The sequence below is a fragment of the Idiotropiscis lumnitzeri genome, chromosome 3, assembly GCF_059441095.1.
Source record: "Idiotropiscis lumnitzeri isolate Australia: NSW breed Sydney's pygmy pipehorse chromosome 3, RoL_Ilum_1.0, whole genome shotgun sequence".
Taxonomy (NCBI): Eukaryota; Metazoa; Chordata; class Actinopteri; order Syngnathiformes; family Syngnathidae; genus Idiotropiscis; species Idiotropiscis lumnitzeri.
In genome coordinates, this window is record NC_142393.1 from 21,216,749 (window position 1) to 21,235,060 (window position 18,312).

The 18,312-nt window shown below is 40.1% G+C and overlaps 1 protein-coding gene across 1 annotated transcript in view; it reads left to right on the forward strand.

The window, feature by feature from the left end:
• Nucleotides 1-18,312, forward strand: part of dmd (dystrophin) — a 128,957-nt gene that overhangs the window by 34,162 nt on the left and 76,483 nt on the right. The window contains exons 3-10 of the mRNA XM_088289733.1: nucleotides 1,206-1,298; nucleotides 1,395-1,475; nucleotides 3,532-3,624; nucleotides 7,402-7,503; nucleotides 8,270-8,340; nucleotides 8,556-8,674; nucleotides 10,326-10,525; nucleotides 17,116-17,244. Coding sequence (XP_088145859.1) covers nucleotides 1,206-1,298; nucleotides 1,395-1,475; nucleotides 3,532-3,624; nucleotides 7,402-7,503; nucleotides 8,270-8,340; nucleotides 8,556-8,674; nucleotides 10,326-10,525; nucleotides 17,116-17,244 — 888 coding nt within the window. The remainder of the gene's footprint in view (nucleotides 1-1,205; nucleotides 1,299-1,394; nucleotides 1,476-3,531; nucleotides 3,625-7,401; nucleotides 7,504-8,269; nucleotides 8,341-8,555; nucleotides 8,675-10,325; nucleotides 10,526-17,115; nucleotides 17,245-18,312) is intronic.

Consider the following 18,312-nt stretch of genomic DNA (forward strand, 5'->3'; position numbering starts at 1 on the left):
CAGGTCAGTTCACCGGGAGAGATTCAGCGGCCTGTGGGAAATTCCCACAGGTACCTCTGCTCCAATCCTCAAATGTCATAGAGGATGCACACAGGCATGTGGTGCAGTTGTCTCGTGGAAATAAACAGTTGGATTGGCCTCAGTATCTGTTTAGTCAAGACGCACATAAAAAGACGAGATGAAAGTCACTGTCCAAGGCCAATTAGCTCTGATTCCGGGCGCACGGTTGTAAAAAAGGTAGGTTTGAATCGCTGCTGTGTGTGGGTATTCTCCAGGTACTCCGGTTGGTTTCCTGCCATAGTACAAAAATATCTTTGGCGCAGGGCAGAATCCTCCTACCTTCAAAATCCTGACATTTTTCAGGAGACCAAACAAATGACATGTTTGTTCAACCATTTACATTTTATCGTAAAAGTGAGCAAGCATTTTTTACACTTAACAAATTATTGATTAATCTAAAAATAACACATTAGCATCAAGTATATAGTACCAATTATTAGGATTTCTGAAATAGTCTGAAAATCATTAAATTGTGACATAGGAGGTTTTCGAAGTTTCCGGGATTAACCTGCAAAAAAAACTGTTCCACAAAACTAGAAAGTTGACTCTCAATTAGTAGCAAAGCGGTTCCGCATTGAAAACGTTGTTTGTAGTCTTGGGTTGGAATGGGGAGTCTTAAAAAAGTGAGCTTGTCGCGATCCCCCATAATATGGTTAATGACTCAAAAAGTCCGAAGCATCGAGGAGCAAGCAGGGTTGTAAATAGCAGACATGAGATGCACCCTTGGTCTTGTGACGCCAGCGCTTCCTTGTACTCATTGACGAACAACCTCGGGTCATTTGGAAATGAGCAAGATCATATGTTTACCTTTAGGCATAATACAATTCATCATCCAATTTTCCTTTTTGAAAAAACAAATCTTAGCAATTTTTTTCCCTCTCATTGGTCCAATATTGTTGTAAACCATCATAAATGGGGTCGCCATGGCAACAACCCATGTGCTTTTCTTTTCTTGATCATACTTTATTGATCCCAAAAGAAGGTCACTGATGGTTCAATTGTCTGACTTGGATGCAGGCAGAGTGGGTTTGATTCCCATGTAGTGACAGTGCACACAAGAGTTCATAAAATAACCAGAAACATGTTATAAATGTTTCATGTTTGTTGAATTTGACATCATGTCACTGATTGAAAGCGTGTTCCAGACAGGGAAACCACCTGTGGAAGATCTCTTCTCCGACCTGTGCGATGGACGACGCTTGCTGGAGCTGCTGCAGGGTCTAGTGGGAAATGAGCAGGTGGAGTTTCACATACAAGATGTGGAGAATATGACAAAATGTGGTCGTTGCATGGGTGGCAAAAATCATGTGTGGGTCGTGTGTTTGTGTTTGTAGGTGAGGTTGGAAAAGGGCACCTCTCGTGTCCACTCGCTCAACAATGTCAACCGAGCTCTGCAGATCTTGCAGAAGAACAATGTAGGTGTCCAAATTCTTTGACCTCTGTCTCTTTTTTTAATTTTGTCTGCTGGGTTGTGAAAATGAATATAATTGTGGAGTGAAACATTACATTTGACTGTGGGAAATAGTGACAACATTTGGGCTCATACTCAGGCGGAGCTATTAATCAAAGTCAAGTCGACACCACAGGGCAATCTGACTAAAATTTGCACTATACTCGAATTCGGGGAAGTTGTGAACAATTAAAAAAAGACTGCTATTCAAAGTGTTTAGTCAGTTAACAACTCTAGTTGAAATAAACTCTTTCATATGAATTCATTTTTCATTTGCCTTTACTTTTGCATAAGCTTAATCTATAAAACCCCAAAATGTATGTATAACGAATCTGCCATTGTATGTCATTTTGATTAATTTACTATTTGTGTGTTTACTTCATTTCCATCTCAGATATTAATGAAAAAAAATGCTTGAACATCGCCGGTCATTCTTGTGGCCTTGGTTGAACAGCTGTAAAAAAGTTTTACCTCCTTGCTAGCTATGCCTGCTAGCCTTCGTCTGCTCCTTTTTGGCTCGTATCAGAAGCTGGTTGTGTTTTGCAAGTCCTGGTACGAAGTGATTTATTTATTTATTTTTTTTACACCTGGCATGTATGTGACGAAGTAAGCACGTCCTCGAAGCCGTTTGGCTCTCTTAGCAAAGGTTCACTACATTTGTCAACAACCGAGCTATATCTGTATTTGTTGAAAAAACACGTCCGCCTGCTGGTTGCATCTCTGATTGGCGATATTTTCGTGGTCGTGAAGTCACGTAACTTACACTAAGTGATGAAAGCTATTTTGATTAAAAGGGATGTTAAAATTGAAAAAAATAATGTAGCGTAATTTTTTTTTTACATAAATAAAATGATTTTCAACCTTTTTGACCAGTTAAAAAAAAACAAAAAAAACAAATGCTGTTACTTTGTTATTGGATGGACGAGGGCATGGATGCTTATGTCTTATTTCGATGATCCGATCAATGACATCATTGATAGATCTCATAAATTATGACACTCCAGTCAATCAGCGACTTTCCCCAAAATGCAAAATATCGACCGATTTTGATCCAGTTGGTCAGATTGACGTGAAGTTTAATCTCACAATAATTGAGGGGAAAAAAACATTGAAATTACCTTATATTTCATAATTGTTCACTTTTAATTGTTGTACAACTATGGACATCGTTATACTGTCGAGCATCAAAGGCCAAGTTCACACTGCAGGACCTGATGCCCAATTACAAAAACAAATGTGATTTGTAATGCGTATGCAACGCAGGCATACAAAGCATGAGGTCGAGTGACGCCCACCCAAAAAAAAAAAAAAAAGGGACGTCACATGGAGCACTGTTTACGGAGCTAAGTATGGTCATTTTGTCATCTCATATGGCCAGAGTAGCGACGTAGGAATAGGTACATATAATTTGGGGATATTTGGCGACGCCCCTCGATCATCTCATTTAATGGAGCCGTATACTAAAGATGGCATCACTTCATTCCCGCGTGTAATAAAAGAAATGTCTGCAGGGCTGAACTACTGCTTATTGGACTTTTGATTACGTATAGGTTGGATGTGTGCGTGTGGATCAGCGTTCATACTGCAGATATACTGCATATAAATATCTGATTTGTCTCCACATAAAAGCGAGGCCCAGGTCAGATTTGAAAAAAAATTGTATTGTTCATACAGCATGAAAAAAAATCTGATTAAAAAAATCGTGTGTCAACTCTGAATCAGAGGCAGTGATGGCTTCATAGTGTTTATATTAAGATTGAGATGAAGAGTAACTATTTCTTTATACATTTAATTGCTCTAAGGTCACAGCAGATATGTTTGATGTTCAAGTCTGAGCCCAGACTCTCCTTTGTGGAGTTTGCGTGTATTCCCTGTGCTTGTGTGGGTTTTCTCTTGGGCAACAGTTTCCTCCCATAATCCAAAAACATGCATTTATTAGGTTAAGTGAAGACTCCAAATTGCCCTTCGATGTACGTATGAATAATTGTTTGATTTAATCTTCATTATTTCACCTTCCCTAGGTTGAGTTGGTGAACATCGGCGCGACGGACATCGTTGATGGCAATCACAAACTCATTCTGGGCCTCATCTGGAGCATCATTCTCCACTGGCAGGTGTGCGTGTGTGCGTGGGTGTGTGTGTGTGTGTGTTTGAGAATTTGCTTCCTGCTTCAGTTATAAATGATAAGTTATATAGTCAGTATATTAACCTTGGTCACTGTTGCAGCAGCAGTGTTTTATTAATAGTTCCGTGGTACCTTGAAAAAGAGTGAAAAGGCACTGTAGCAATGTTGTTTTTCTCATCCATTTTAGTTTTGGGCTTGGGTTTAGTCTTTTGGAGGCACATGCTTATTAATCCGTGTTGAAATTTAGTCATCTCTTTATGTGACAGTTTTAGTCTGCAAAAACCTTGTGAGCAATTGCCAAAAATATAAATTATGGCCTCCTAATCAAATAAATTTCCCTCAATGTTTTAGATACTCACCAGCTAAGAATAAAACATCTTCACTACAAAACGGTAGCTCATGAATTGACATTTGCTACTAACATTAGCCTGGAGCTAGCTAATGATTAATTAGCGGCAGGTGTTATGAGGAAGACCTTACTATGAAATTTATAAATCTGATTCTCAAGTGAGTTTACATGTTTAAGGAATTGTAACAAACTGGGTTATACTCTGTTTTATTGTTGTGTGTTGCTGCTGAGTTTCTATTGTGACTACATCGAGTTCTGTTATGCTGAATGCTCATTTCCAAGTTCTCCTCATCCTTCTATCGGGGCATGTGTGAACGTTTGAGAGAAAGAGACTGGAGGCAAGGCGGGCGGGAGGTGAGGGGTCATGTTTGTGGAGGGCAGCTCTCTGTTTGCCCCTGAAAAATTGCCTAATTCATTTTCATTCTCTGTTCAATTTCTGCGGCACGAACGGGTTGGTAATGGCAGGGTAATATGGCCTAAAAATCATATCTTGATATTTTTGGGCCAAAGGGCAGTTATCGCAACATTTACACAAATATTAGCATAAGTGGTTTAAATAGAGCTTCCTTCAGAAGTTCTATTCTGGCGGTCCATCTTTTCACCAATAAAAGCGGTGCAGTGCAACGACAGATTTTGCTTGCCTGCAAATCATCCAAGTATTCATTGAACAACAATAATTCAAATCTCTCAAAACTGTTTTTTGCATATTCACCCTGTTTTTTTTCGTGACTTCTTCCAACTATCCAAAGTCAGTCTTTTTGTTGGTACGAGCCCTGCGATTGACACGCGACCATTCCGGGGTCACCCCAGGATAGCTGGCTAAACTGTGTGATCCCCCAAAAATCGGAAAGATTGATTTAGGGGTTACCGCGCCACCTGCTGCTTTGGCATGAGCTTGACTGCCTACCTATTGAATTTCAGTCTGTTCAGTGTGTGTCAGAGTTAGAGAGTGAAAACACTAAAGCAGTCTTTGTCAAAGCATCCCTCCAATTAAAGTGGAAATGCATGCAGTGACCTACTCCCAAATGAGCACCCATTGCCCTTTTTTGCCTTCCCAGACCACATTCGTTGGAGCATGTCTGTCTAACAAAGTGTGTGTGCATCCAATTGTGTCTGACTGTTTGAGGGAGACCCTTGACTGCAAACTCTATTAATAGATTTAGTTGGTTGGGGTGCTGAGGCGCATACAATTGTGAGCTAATATTTGTCTTGGTTTTTCTTTCTTTTTTACACTCTTTCAGTATGAGTGTAAATGCACATGAGCAGTTGCCTGAGGAAATAAATGTAAAAGTAATACACTTCTGGCCAGTGAAAAATACAACACCTCCTCCGTGGCCCTGAACAAGTGACCCAAATCTGTCACTTGCAACAACCAACCACACACATAGACACTCACATTTCCGATAGTGGCATGTATGCATTACATACGCATTTCCTTTGCTTTTTGCATAAATAATGACATGTATAAATGTAAACATACGCAATATTTTGTCAATGCCACTACATTGTAGATAAAGTCAATTTCAAGAAATAAATAAATAAAAAAAACGAGTTGGCGAGTGACTCATCTTACTTCACAACACCAGATAGACAATTAGCATCTATGTGGCAGTGTTATTACCCTTTAATCCAGTGTTTCTCAACCTTTATTGAGGTACATAATTTTACATTAAAAAAAATCACAGCGCAACACCATTCCAAAAAGTATATATACAGGTTAATTATGTACCTTAAGTAATTTATTGGATGAGCATTTCATTGTTTTGCCTGTTACTATATGTGGTGAGCAAAGATAAATTAACACAAAAATAGTTAATAGGAAATCTAAAAATGAATGTCAAAACAAGGGCGGCACAGTGGCCCGACTGGTTAGCACGATGGCCTCACAGTGAGAGACAGCAGCGGTCGTGGGTTAGATCCCGGCTCCGGCCATCCTGTGTGGAGTTTGCATGTTCTCCCCGTGCCTGCGTGGGTTTCCTCCGGGTACTCCGGTTTCCAAAAACATGCATGGCAGGTTGATTGGACACTTTGAATTGCCCCTAGGTATGAGTGTGAGCGCGGATGGTTGTTCGTCTCTGTGTGCCCTGCGATTGGCTGGCAACCAGTTCAGGGTGTGTCCCCCGCCTACTGCCCGAAGATAGCTGGGATAGGCTCCAGCACCCCCCGGGACCCTAGTGAGGAGAAGCGGTATAGATAATGGATGGATGGATGGATGTCAAAACAATTGATATTGGATAATTTTAACAAGTTTTGGAAATATTTTAAGTTTTGTTTTTAATCTTGAAAAACTGATGTGCTCAAGAAAAAAATGAGGGCTGATTTGTAAATAAATAAATAAATTAATTAATTAAAGTAAAGGTTTTTTGCCCAGTGTCAGATAGCAAAACTCATACATATTCTTTATCTCCTGCAAAGAATGGCTGATAGTGTTGCCATGCTTGAGAAGCCCATCGAGGAGCTGTTACTCAAGTATAGTTGTATTTGTGTCTTATATTGCCCCCTGGTGGCCAAGAGCTACACACAAGAATGAGTACCACAATGTGCATTAAAGGTGTACACAAATCAGCACTTTTTTTTTGATAACCTTTGATGCTTACATGTTTTAACTTCATTTGGAATGGCATGTGATCATTTCATTTAGAACTTGACATTTTTAACCATGACTGTAAGTTAAGGGTTTTTACGTGGCACAGCAATCAGCAGCCTCAGCAATGGAGGTAACAAATACTCAGAATCCCCGGCTCCCTTCAGGATGGATACAAAATTCTTCTGGAGGTGTGAAGTTGAAGACTTGATAGAAAACTCTGCCAGACGCTCCCATCGCACTCCCTCACTTTGCTCTTGGGCCTGCCAGGTCTGTCTGGCATCCTCCCCCGCCATCTAATCCAGCTCCAGAGTCAAGATTAGTTGAAAGATCGTTCTAGGAGTGGGCAATTAATTTTCCAAGGGGCCTTATGAGAAACTGGAATGGTTGTCGAGGGCTGCGCCAACAGACACTCCTCAATTGTGTTCAACATTAAATTGATTTTCACGATATCAAGGGAAAATTTGTATTGTTTTGAATAGATGTTACTTGTGTACAATTTAGAAATGTAAATGTCAATACATACTTTGTAAAAATGTCAAATTCAGACGCTCAGAACCAGGCTTCAATTGTACACTTTTGGTTTATTTATTTATCTATTTTTTTAAAGGGTGTACTTACAAATTGTAATCACTAAGCAGCAACCACCCACCTCAATCTTAACAAATCGTTACAGGGAATTGCTTCCCTTTCAAAATAGAAGCCTCACATGCATTTAAGTTTTTTTTTTTTTTTAATTCAGAACTATCACAAGCTATGGATGAGCCGTGAAATGAATTGTCCGGTGAGTGTTTATATGGATTTGCTCAGAAAGCCTTTAATTGCATTTTCAGGTAAAGGATGTGATGAAGGAGGTGATGGCTGGCCTACAGCAGACAAACAGTGAGAAGATTCTGCTGAGCTGGGTTCGTCAGAACACAAGCCAGTACCCGCAGGTCAGTATCATTCACTACGGCATTTACGGCAATTTCGCTTATGCGTGGTTCTACGAATTAGGCAAAGGCTGATAAATGTTTTACTCGATTTCTGAGGGTTTGAGTTCAACTGATGGTCATTCAACATTTTCAAAATAACAAAAAAATTTACTTTTTCATTTTTGTGTGACATTCATATATATATTTTCTGAACATGATACTACGGACCTCTAGAAGAGTAAAAGTATCTGAACAGAAATTACGGTTAGTAGAAGTTTGCCACTTGGGAGAATGCTGTCTTATTTGTGTAAAAGTCTTAAAGTCGCATTTTCTGTCCATAAGTATCAAAAGTATTTATTATCATTATTATTTTTGTTGTTGTTAAATGTCTGTGTGTTAGCTATCATGGTGTCTCCTGGCCTCAAGCAAGAAAGAGCATCAGAGACACTGTCGGTACAGCCATGAAAAGACTTCTTGGTTGTTTGCGTCTCATTTTCATTAGCTACCCCAAATGGTCTCCTTAGTGCATCTCATTGTTCTCCGTGTTTCAGGCATTACTTCAGCAAACATGTTCTTCTGATTTTATTTTGCTGTAGTAACAAAGACGGTTAGGAGAAATTAGTTAAAGTTGACATTTTAATTAGAAAATGAGGTGGAATTAAAGTAAAAGTTGCTTGATATACAAGTATACAAATATGTATCCGAATAGTTGTGAGCCCGCTCATTGTTGTGCTCGTCTCACAATTGAGGTGAGTTCCTCTTCATTCTTGCCTGTCTGTGTCCTCAGGTCAATGTGGTCAACTTCTCTAGTAGCTGGAATGATGGGATGGCGTTCAATGCCCTCATCCACAGCCACAGGTACTTTGGAATATCTGCTAGACATCCTTACTTTTAATGCACTTGCTTTTAAAATTTATTGATTTAACAGCGGTTGTTTTACATGTTGGACCCGATAGAGTTTATTTCTAGGTCATCTTTTTTTCCAAACTGTCACACATGCGCAATAGAATTCCTAAAACTGGAGCAGATTATTAAATAAAATATCATTCATTGTCTCCCTCCAACAACTCAAGACCAGAACTGTTTGATTGGAGCTCTGTGGAGGCCAAGGTGTCGGCGATTGACAGACTGGAACATGCTTTTAGTAAGGCAGAACAACATCTGGGCATCGACAGACTGCTGGACCCAGAAGGTAACTCACAAACGCACACACATGCTCTGGCGATATTTCCTCAAATAAAGCAACATTGACTCAGTGCTCCTTTTTCTTGTGTAACAATGTGTTGATTTTTCATTGTTCATTGTTGAACAAACTTTTCATTTCGACAATATGCCAAAAAACATGCTCTATCACATCAACTTAAATTTTTATTATATAATTAGATGTGAAATATTTGCTAATTATATTAGATAGGGTGGGCCTCCTGACGGGAAACTGCCATGTTTCACCGCCATCTTTCTGCTACGGATATCCAAAGGAGACAAATTAGTGAACGTAATTCTTCAACATCATGACTACAGAATGTGTAACAAATGCAATGGACTTCGTCGCCTGAGGGAATATAAGAAGTGGTTTGTGATGACATTTTTCTTGCAACGTCGAAATTGTTGGTAGGCTTGCCAAGTGTGGTCTCTCGAAGGCGTGTGCATGTGCTTTGAACGTAGGTCTTTGCATTCTACTAGTTCACCACTAGATGGCACTAAATTCTATAAACTGTACCTTTAAGTTTCTGGCCATGTCATACAAGTAACTCAGTATAGGTGAAATGGCGAACCCACCCAAATCCAATCTTCAACCCAATTTTCTGAGACAAAATAATTAGCTCAAACTTGGATAAGAGTAAACCAATCTTCTTAAATCCCCAAACTACTCAGCAAGCAAGTTAGGAAAACAACCCAGCGTTTTTTTTTTTTTTTTTAGTGTGTATGTATAACAAATATATTTGTATACATATGTTAGTTTATTCCCTTTTATAAAGAGCGGAAGCTCAGCTGTTTCCTAAACAAATATACCTGGTTTAAAATTGTATTTCCTCTCTGCGGCTTCCAACCACTGCCCTGATCATTTCTATTCATCACCAAGAGAATTTGCCAACTAAGGACACAAACATCTGTCATCACAACATTCTAGCCAATCATCTAATTGGAAGATGAAAAAGATCGAAATAGTAGACGCAAAAGTAATAAAAATGAGGGGCATGCTTCAAAGTTTGCCATCACACCAGAGAGTCCACTTTGCTTTGATGAGTTGATTTAAAACGATTTTGGGGGGGAAGCATCAGAAAAAGATCAGACATCTAAAGGGATGACATGAAAGCAATTAAGATACTCTAGTAAATAACTGAAAAGCTTTCATATGACAAAGACCGTTTTAAAATGGGCGGTTAGTAGTCGCAGTCCTTGCATATATAATTCCACATGGTCGTCTCGTTTACTCTGATGAATGAACAAAACAAATTTTAACACAGTGACGCTACATTTTGAAGCAGTCATTTGTTTTATTGTCAAACAATCATCAATAATTTACACTCATTTATCATTTGACGCCTGTACATATTTAAACAATTTTGCCATTATCCATAACCCAAAGTCAGTTCATGTAAACTCCAGATTCCCGTGACCATAAACAGGATGAGTGGTTATAAAAAGTGGATGACATGATATAATCATAACCAAGTATCAGCATTTGTTTTTAAATTGTAGTAACTCAATCTTTGTTACGCAAACAATAACGGACTGTGAAGAATTCTGAAAACTAGTGATAATAAAAACACTTGACTGTGCAAACAAGATGCACAGAATTTACGAAAAATAAAATTGTTCTCTCGCTTGTCATTGTTCAGATGTGGCGGTGCCTCATCCCGACAAGAAGAGCGTCATCATGTACGTGACGTCGCTCTTCCAGGTGCTTCCGCAGAGCGTTACCATGGAGGCCATCCAGGAAGTGGAGACGCTGCCACGGCCCGCCAGTGCTGCCAGCACGTCTCATGTCCTGTCTGGGGATCACTACCAGATCCAGACCCAACAGCGCTACTCCCAACAGGTATTGTTGGGTATGGGCACACACACACGCACACACGCACACACGCAAACGGTACCTCTCCTTCCGTTTGAGGACGTCCCACAAATGGTCAAACAAGTTTAAGTCTGGAGACGTGCTTGTCTGCTGTAATCCATGTCTTCAGTCGTCTTGTCTTAAACAAGCTGTCTACGCGATTTATTGTGCTTCATCTTTAGAAGAGGCTTCATTCTGGCACAATTGCTACGCCAAATTTAACACACATGCTCCACATTCAGACTAGAAACATTGTAACACTGATGAGTTATATATCCCAGGGAGAGAAAATGACTATTTGGGCCCAATTTGGACATTTTCACTTAATGGTGTATTCACTTTTTTTTGCCAAAGGTTTAGACATTACCTGTGTGATACATTACACTGACGTGACGGTAAATTTACGGTTATACAAGGTTGTGCACAGACTACCTGACATTGTAGCAAAGTGTAATTTCTTTGGAGTTGAAAAGATATTACACAGTGTTTACAAAAATGTGTCGTGTTATGTCTGTGGCAAGGTCAAACATAGACGATGCTCGTCCTTTGTAAACAATGGATAACAATGCCAGTGTTATATGTTCCTCAAGGTTTGGGGATAATTATTTGCAGATTGAAAAAAGATTGATTTTTCTACTCCTTTGCAGAAAAATCAATTGATATTCTTTCCATTCCATTTCCATTGTTGCCTGATTATATATTTTTTTTGCTGTTGTCAGCCAATCACAGTCAACAGTCTTTGTCTTGCTTTACCCTTTGTCTATCATTGTTGTGCATGTGCAAGTGTTCCAGAATAAGTGATACGACATGGAAGAGCCATGAGGGCGCTTAGCAAATGAAGTGCTCCCCAATTGGAACCAAACTGTACTGCTGCGGAAACAGAGCTAAAATGACTTCCATGTACGCTCTTCATATTAAAGGGTCCAAATGGGCTTTGCGCTGCCAGCTAATTGTCGATACAAACTAAAGCTTTTAATCATAGTTACACTGTTTTGGGACAGCTCTTTTGTCAGATATTACTCTGCAGAACATCCAATCATTGTGTTGGCGCTGCTAGTTTCTGCCAAGTAGATTATGCAATTGTTTGTCTGTCTGTTAGCAGGATTACACTAACTCATTTTGGCCAAGCGGGAGTGCATATTTCACTTTTAAGGGGATCTGATCATTCACATTTTATTCTCTCAGAGCTCATCTGGACCCTTAAAATTTGTCAGAAAAATTTCAGACGAGGCGGCGATTCGCCCTTAATGCAGATTGTCTCCTCCACCTCAGATAGAAATCCAACTGTCAGCAGAGTGACGAGTGTGTAGCTTGCAAAGACATCGAGCCTGATTTAGCCATGAAGCTGATGAGAAAATTGATTGGGGGATTAAAGGCGTGAGAGGAGCCCTCTTGTTGAGCTTTAATTAAGGCCTCAACTTAAAATAAAAATCTATCACTGCGCCTGCATCTTTCCTCCCCATCACAACTCCCTTGCTGTAGTCATGCCATCTGAGGTCAACTTTTTTTTTCTGGTGAATTGTCTCTTCAAAGTGTTTATTGTCCCTTATGGGTTCTCACTTGGATCCGCAAACGTACGCTCACTGTTGAGACGTGCGTCTTATGATGAACGATGTTGTCAGCTTTATAAATGTGATGTTAAATCAAAAGTATGATGCTGTCAGTCAGCATTATTCACATTGTAATGAACCCTCATGGCTCACTTCTGATTGAAGGGATCGATGTCTTAACAACTTTTTACGACATTACGCAGTTCTCTATTCAATGTATTATGAGAGCTGAAAGCTTATGTGTCTTTATTTTTGAACAATTAATGAATATACACAGTAGGCGTTGGTGTGTGTGTGTGCAAATGTGTGCATATCTCCTTCAATAGATTGAGGGTTCTGCGCAGGATCTTAGCCGTTCCCAGTTTTGTACTTTTATGCGCCATCCATCTGGCTTGGGGGTAACTGCCCCCAGTCCCCCGATCTCCAGTGGCACCGCTGTTGCCTTTATCCTCCACATTTTCTTGGTGATGTTTATGCCCCACCATTATGTCTGGCTGGTTGGCCATCACCCGTTTGTCAGGCTGGATCTGGAAGTCCCAGACTATCATGGCCAACCTGGTTGTTCTCAACCATCTTTGGAGGTCTCTCCCATTTTGATTCTGGGACTGCTATTATGTATATATGTAACACTATTCCAACATCTCACACCTTGCTATTTAATGCTGCCGTCTCTGGGTCTTCTTTGCTCAGCCTGCTCCTGGGGTCCTGTCTGACATATATATTAGAGTTGGGCGATATTCAAATTTTGACACTGTTTCAATGGCTCCTCATTACACCGGGGTGTACAGTATTACCGTTGCTAATTTTAGACTTATTTTCTAGCTTGCGCCAACCGTGGTGAGTCTCTTTGGACTTTGAACATCAATAGCGAATTTATGTTACTTTACCTTTTAACCAAGTGACTTTGGTGCAAAAGAATTTGATAACACCTACAAAGTCCATCAAACGTTTTCGTCATGAGCTCTAATGGACATGGTAAAGCCAGGCATTGTCTTAAGTCCAACATCAGTGACTTTTGAACACACCTACTCGTAAGTCGTGGGGGGGAGTCTTTCCCAGAAGTGTTGTTGCGATGCAAAGCGTGGAACAATTCCATATTGATTCACTTTTGTTTGTGGAATGATCACGTGTCCCATGAGCATTGAAAATTAACTGCAAATTGAGACAGAATTGCTGAATGGAGACACTGCCGTGAAATCGGGGGGGGGGGATCAGATTTCCACCGGTAAATTGGATTCCCCGCCTGTGACCTTTACTGGTCAGTGTCCCGCTATCACACTGAATCATGGCAAGATTTAGAGTACTTCCTGGAAGTAATGGTTGGTAATATTATTACTGCTTAGTTTAATGGCACCATCAGCCTTCCGTGCAAGCTCTTGCAGAGGAAAAAAGGTATCAACTTTGAGAGCCTGTATGGTGAATTAAGATGCTGAGTGCAGACATGAAGAGTTGGCGCAGACAATTACTCAATAAAACTGTTGGCGAGGGAGGAGGAACAAAAAAAAACCAGACGAAAACAAGGGTTACTATTATCTGTCTCCCCCCTCATATGCCATCATCAGAGCAAAGCTGTCACCGCCGCGTTGCATCAGCACCTAGGTTGTGAACAGGACCAGACTCTCAAGATGTTGAGGGTTATGCTAACTGTTTAGTCAACTTTTGTTTTTGCAGTGCAGTAGTGCCTTGAGATACGAGTGAGACGAGCACACTATGGTGGAAATAAAGTCCACTTGCTTCATAACAAGCAGTTGTTCGTATATTGAACAATTCTTCTAAAAAGTGGCTTCCTTCCGGTTAAAATTTACTAAACTCGAAACAAAGAGAATTGCACATTGTGTATTTAAAACAACCACATGATTTTGTCCCCTAGCTTAATGCTGACGCATTCACAAATGAAACGCCATAGACTGGCTTCTGAATAGCATTGGTTTTGTGGGGTTGTCACCCTTGTCACAAAAATATTTCAACACTGACTGCGGAACAAACAATACAGACCATACTTCATAACAGTGCTCGCACAGTACTACAATATTCTAGAGGGTTGTTGAAAACATGACAAAAATTTTGACTTTTTTTTTTTTTTAACAGGGTAGAACAGATTGAGCATGTGTTTTGACTTACGAGCATGGTCTCTGAAATGAATTGAACTCGTAAATCAAGGTACCAGGATAACATCTGTAGGTTATAGCGATCAGGACTTCTTTGCTGATTAGCCAAGGGCCATCTGATGGGCCAGTGTTTTGCTCTTTGTTGTTTGTGCCGATTGAAGCACTTGATCCACCTTAAAAGAGCCAGCGGAACAAGAGACAAAGTGTGACAGATGAAGAGGAAAGACGGCACGCAGGCGACAGTGTAGACAAGATTAGGGAGGTGAGTCATAACTCCAGAGGTACAAACAGAGATGGCGAGACATGAAACACTCTCATGGGTCATGTGAAAACAGCTTGTTGAATACAGTAACTGGTTAAGTGAGGCAATTTGGACTTGCAACCCTAATGTGAGTCCACATCTGATCAAACCAACACTTTAATCACTCGGACATCCTTGAAAAGACGTATGCTTCTTGGACACAGCCAGAATCCTTTCTGTTTAGAATGGGAGTCCTCTTAGTTCACAATTACTTCCCGTCCATATTCTTCTCTTTCTTTTCTTCCTCCCTTCTCACTGTTGTCTTTTCTTAAAAGAAAAAGAGTCTCGAAAAGGCAAAATACAAATGCAGAGTTAATCCGTTAGTGCTGGTTAAAATAAATTGAATGAAGCATAGAAAATTGCCTACTTGTCCCTGCCTGGTCATTAACCAGCAATGTATCATCGCTTTTAAAGACATGGAGTGAATGTTGATTTTTTTTTTTTTTTTTTTCATTCAGTATCTTTAATTAGTGATGAAATAGAACTTGGTTGTGGTTCTGTCCCCAACTTTCCAAAAGTCAATATCAGCCCTTTGAAAGCTAACAAAACAAGTTTGATGTTTGCATGATTAGCATGTGCCGCCGTTCTGAGTTATGAACTGATCCGATCTCGCCAGTGATCAAAATGACCAAATTAGTTTGCGGTTAGCCTCCTGCTCCATTCAAAATGAAGAGAAAGAAAAGCTTGAGCGCTTTAACGGCCATCAAAATGAGTTCATGTAATGTGAGGGATACTTTTACATTCCATAAAACATTGAGTGGCTTAAATGGCCATTCCTGTGTGTTACTATGCAACGAATCGCGTCATTATAATAACAAAATTAGCTTCAACGGTTTCCTTAACGACAACCCCCATCCTTGCCCTTTGGAAACAAAATACGCAGAAGGCGGGTTGTTGTTAGCAGATATTTCAGCAAAGATCACATTTGTTGTACCGTTAGGGTTGGACATGGATCGCATTTTAGAATAATTGGACTCAGATGACAATGAGGAGGGTCAAAGGTGAAGAAATGATGTCTGCTACTCTACATAGCATCTGTGGATGTCAGTAGATTGCCTGATGTGAACCACGTTGGAGACAGCGGATGCCTCCATGATGGGGTTCACAGAAAACCCATTCGCTCTGTCCGATATTTATTCTTTGATTCCCACCAGCCACTTGGCATGATCACAACGGTACAACACAGAGCTGACAATGTCCCAAGCAGCCCACAGGCCAAAGAAAATGAGCAATGGCAACTGATTAAAGCCTCAAAACTTGTCGTTTACCACAGCTGGTCATTTGTGAACAGTGCATCCAGTTCCGGACAGGACAAGAGCAAAGTGGATGAGAAAGAAAAGTAGCAATGTTGTCATTCCTCATGTATCATGTCTATCTGACAAACTCAAAAGGATTTTCCGCCAACACAACATTGTGGTACACTTCAAACCTGATAACACACTGAGACAAAAGCTGCTACACTGCAGACTGGACACCCCATACCCATAAAAGCAATTGAAATCCACTGACGCGTTTATTGAGGAACCTCTGAGAGGGACAAAAATGTGCATATTCTGGACAGAGATTTTAAGGTTGAAAGTTCATCTCGAAACAGCGACAAAATCTCCCACTTGCGATGTCTTAATTTTTTCCTTTCCAAAGAGACTCAATACTTCAGCCACTAATGAATAACACACAAACAACAATTCCACTTTTGCCTTTTCGGTACTTTTACCACCATTCTTACTACTGAATGAAATATTAATGAGTGAGTTTGCACCCAACTGCAGCTGACTGGCAGCAATCTATCGACAGGGCATCGTAACGACTGTCGTTTTGCATCCCCAAACAGTGATCAAATTTGTAGTTTGGGTCGTGACTCTAATTGGAGGATAAATTAGTTAGCTTTGTACCCCAACACGCAGACAAGCGCTGTGCTAACTAGCCTTGCGCGTGAACTGATGACGCCTGCACAGATGAGAGGCGAAACATCGAGAACTACTAGAACAGTCCATTTCTGATCGATTCAATGTTCTGTTGAATGAAATGATCTGGATGAATGAGAATATAAACAGGCTCGTCTGCTATTAACTTTGTGAACTGAGTGAACCTCTTTTGTATTCTGGGATCCTTAGGAAAACGCTAAAAGCTAATTTTGCTATTATAGTGACTTGATCCGCGGCACAAAGGCACACAGCAATGCTAATTTGAGCTACCCACCATTTTCTGGATCTTAAAAATATCTTCCAGGGTGCTGCTGCATAGGTCCTAGCCAAGAATTTCAGCACATGCTAATCATGCTACCATCAATCTCAGCATTCATAGGCCTGTTACTGTTCTGCGGAAATTTGAAGGTAAAACCACAACCAAGTTCTGTTTACACTGAATGGACAGAAAACCTAGAGACCTCCTCCCTGATGTTAATTTTTAAAGACATTTTGACTTAGGTTGACGGAAACAGAGCTGATGTCCTTTTATTCATATTAGTTTTTCATTTGTTTCTGTTCCTTTCTCTGTCTTTTGTGTGCTTTCTTGTATCCCGCCGCCTCCTACAATGTGCCTTTTGTGTTGTGTGTTCTTCCACCTCCCTGCCTTTACCGTCCTATATCCATCCAACTGTGTCCTCTGTCTGGCTCTCAGATCACAGTGAGTGTGGCTCAGGGCCGAGTGCAGAGTCCCACCTCTCAGCCTCGCTATAAAAGCTATGCCTACACCCAGGCGGCCTATGTCAAGTCTCCTGAGCAAAAGAGGAGGCGCTTTACTGATCAGGTCCGTGTCTCCCCACCCTAACACCTCATACTGAATGTCCATCTGTCTGTGTTTTTATTTTTTTATTTTGCTGTGTATTAATGTTAATCTAGTCTCAGTCAAAGCATGTATTTCTTCTGTGGTTAGGTTTGCCAGTAAGCAACTAAATGTGGTTTGTGGGTGTGTTCTTTACTTTCCAGGTTAATTTCATATGTCTAAATTCAATAGGTCTCTGCTTATCTTTGGGCTTTTGACTCAAAGCCAAAGCTCCACGGGGACATTATGCAGTGACATTGTAATGATTTCATGGCAGTGCGAAAAGAGAACTTACAATATGCACATATTTGCACTACTTGGGATCCTTGATTTGTGTGAACCTCACACCAAAACAGAAAAAAATCTACATAATCTACATTTTTTTTTTTGTTAAAGAATTTTGCAAGTTTAAGATCTCAAACAAAATCTGTTGAAATTTGAGTCATTTAAAGTAAATAGTGGGATATTTATGGGGGTTCACTGAACAATTGTAACATAATTGCATTTAGTACTGCATACTCAAGAGCAAGGGTGGGCAAACTTTTTGATGGGCGGGCCAAAATGGGTTCTAAAATTTGACAGAGGACCAGGAGCAAATGGATGGAGTGTTTTTGTAACCACCTCATCAGAGAAAAAAAAATACATTTAATTTTAAATGAAAATGAACAAAAACATTAAAACAATATATATGTGTCTTTGAAAAAAACCCCACAGTATTTATAAAATTAAATAAAATAAAAATACTTTTTTTCAAGTTCGGCGGGTCCGATTAAAACGTTTAACGGGCCGCATGTTGCCCCCGGGCCGTAGTTTGCCCACGCCTGCTCTAGCAGAACTAACTACTAACTGCACTAATGACTTCAAACTAGGTTTACGTTCATGCGAGAGAAGAGAGTCGTTTTGTAAGTGTGTATTTCTTAGCAGAGGGTTGCTGTGCGCAATAAAAGTTACACAACTACTATTAAGAGAAAATAATTCATTATTTCATCTTCCCCAAAGTGCCACATATTGCGAATATATTCACAAGAATGATATTTTAGGTCACATGACATT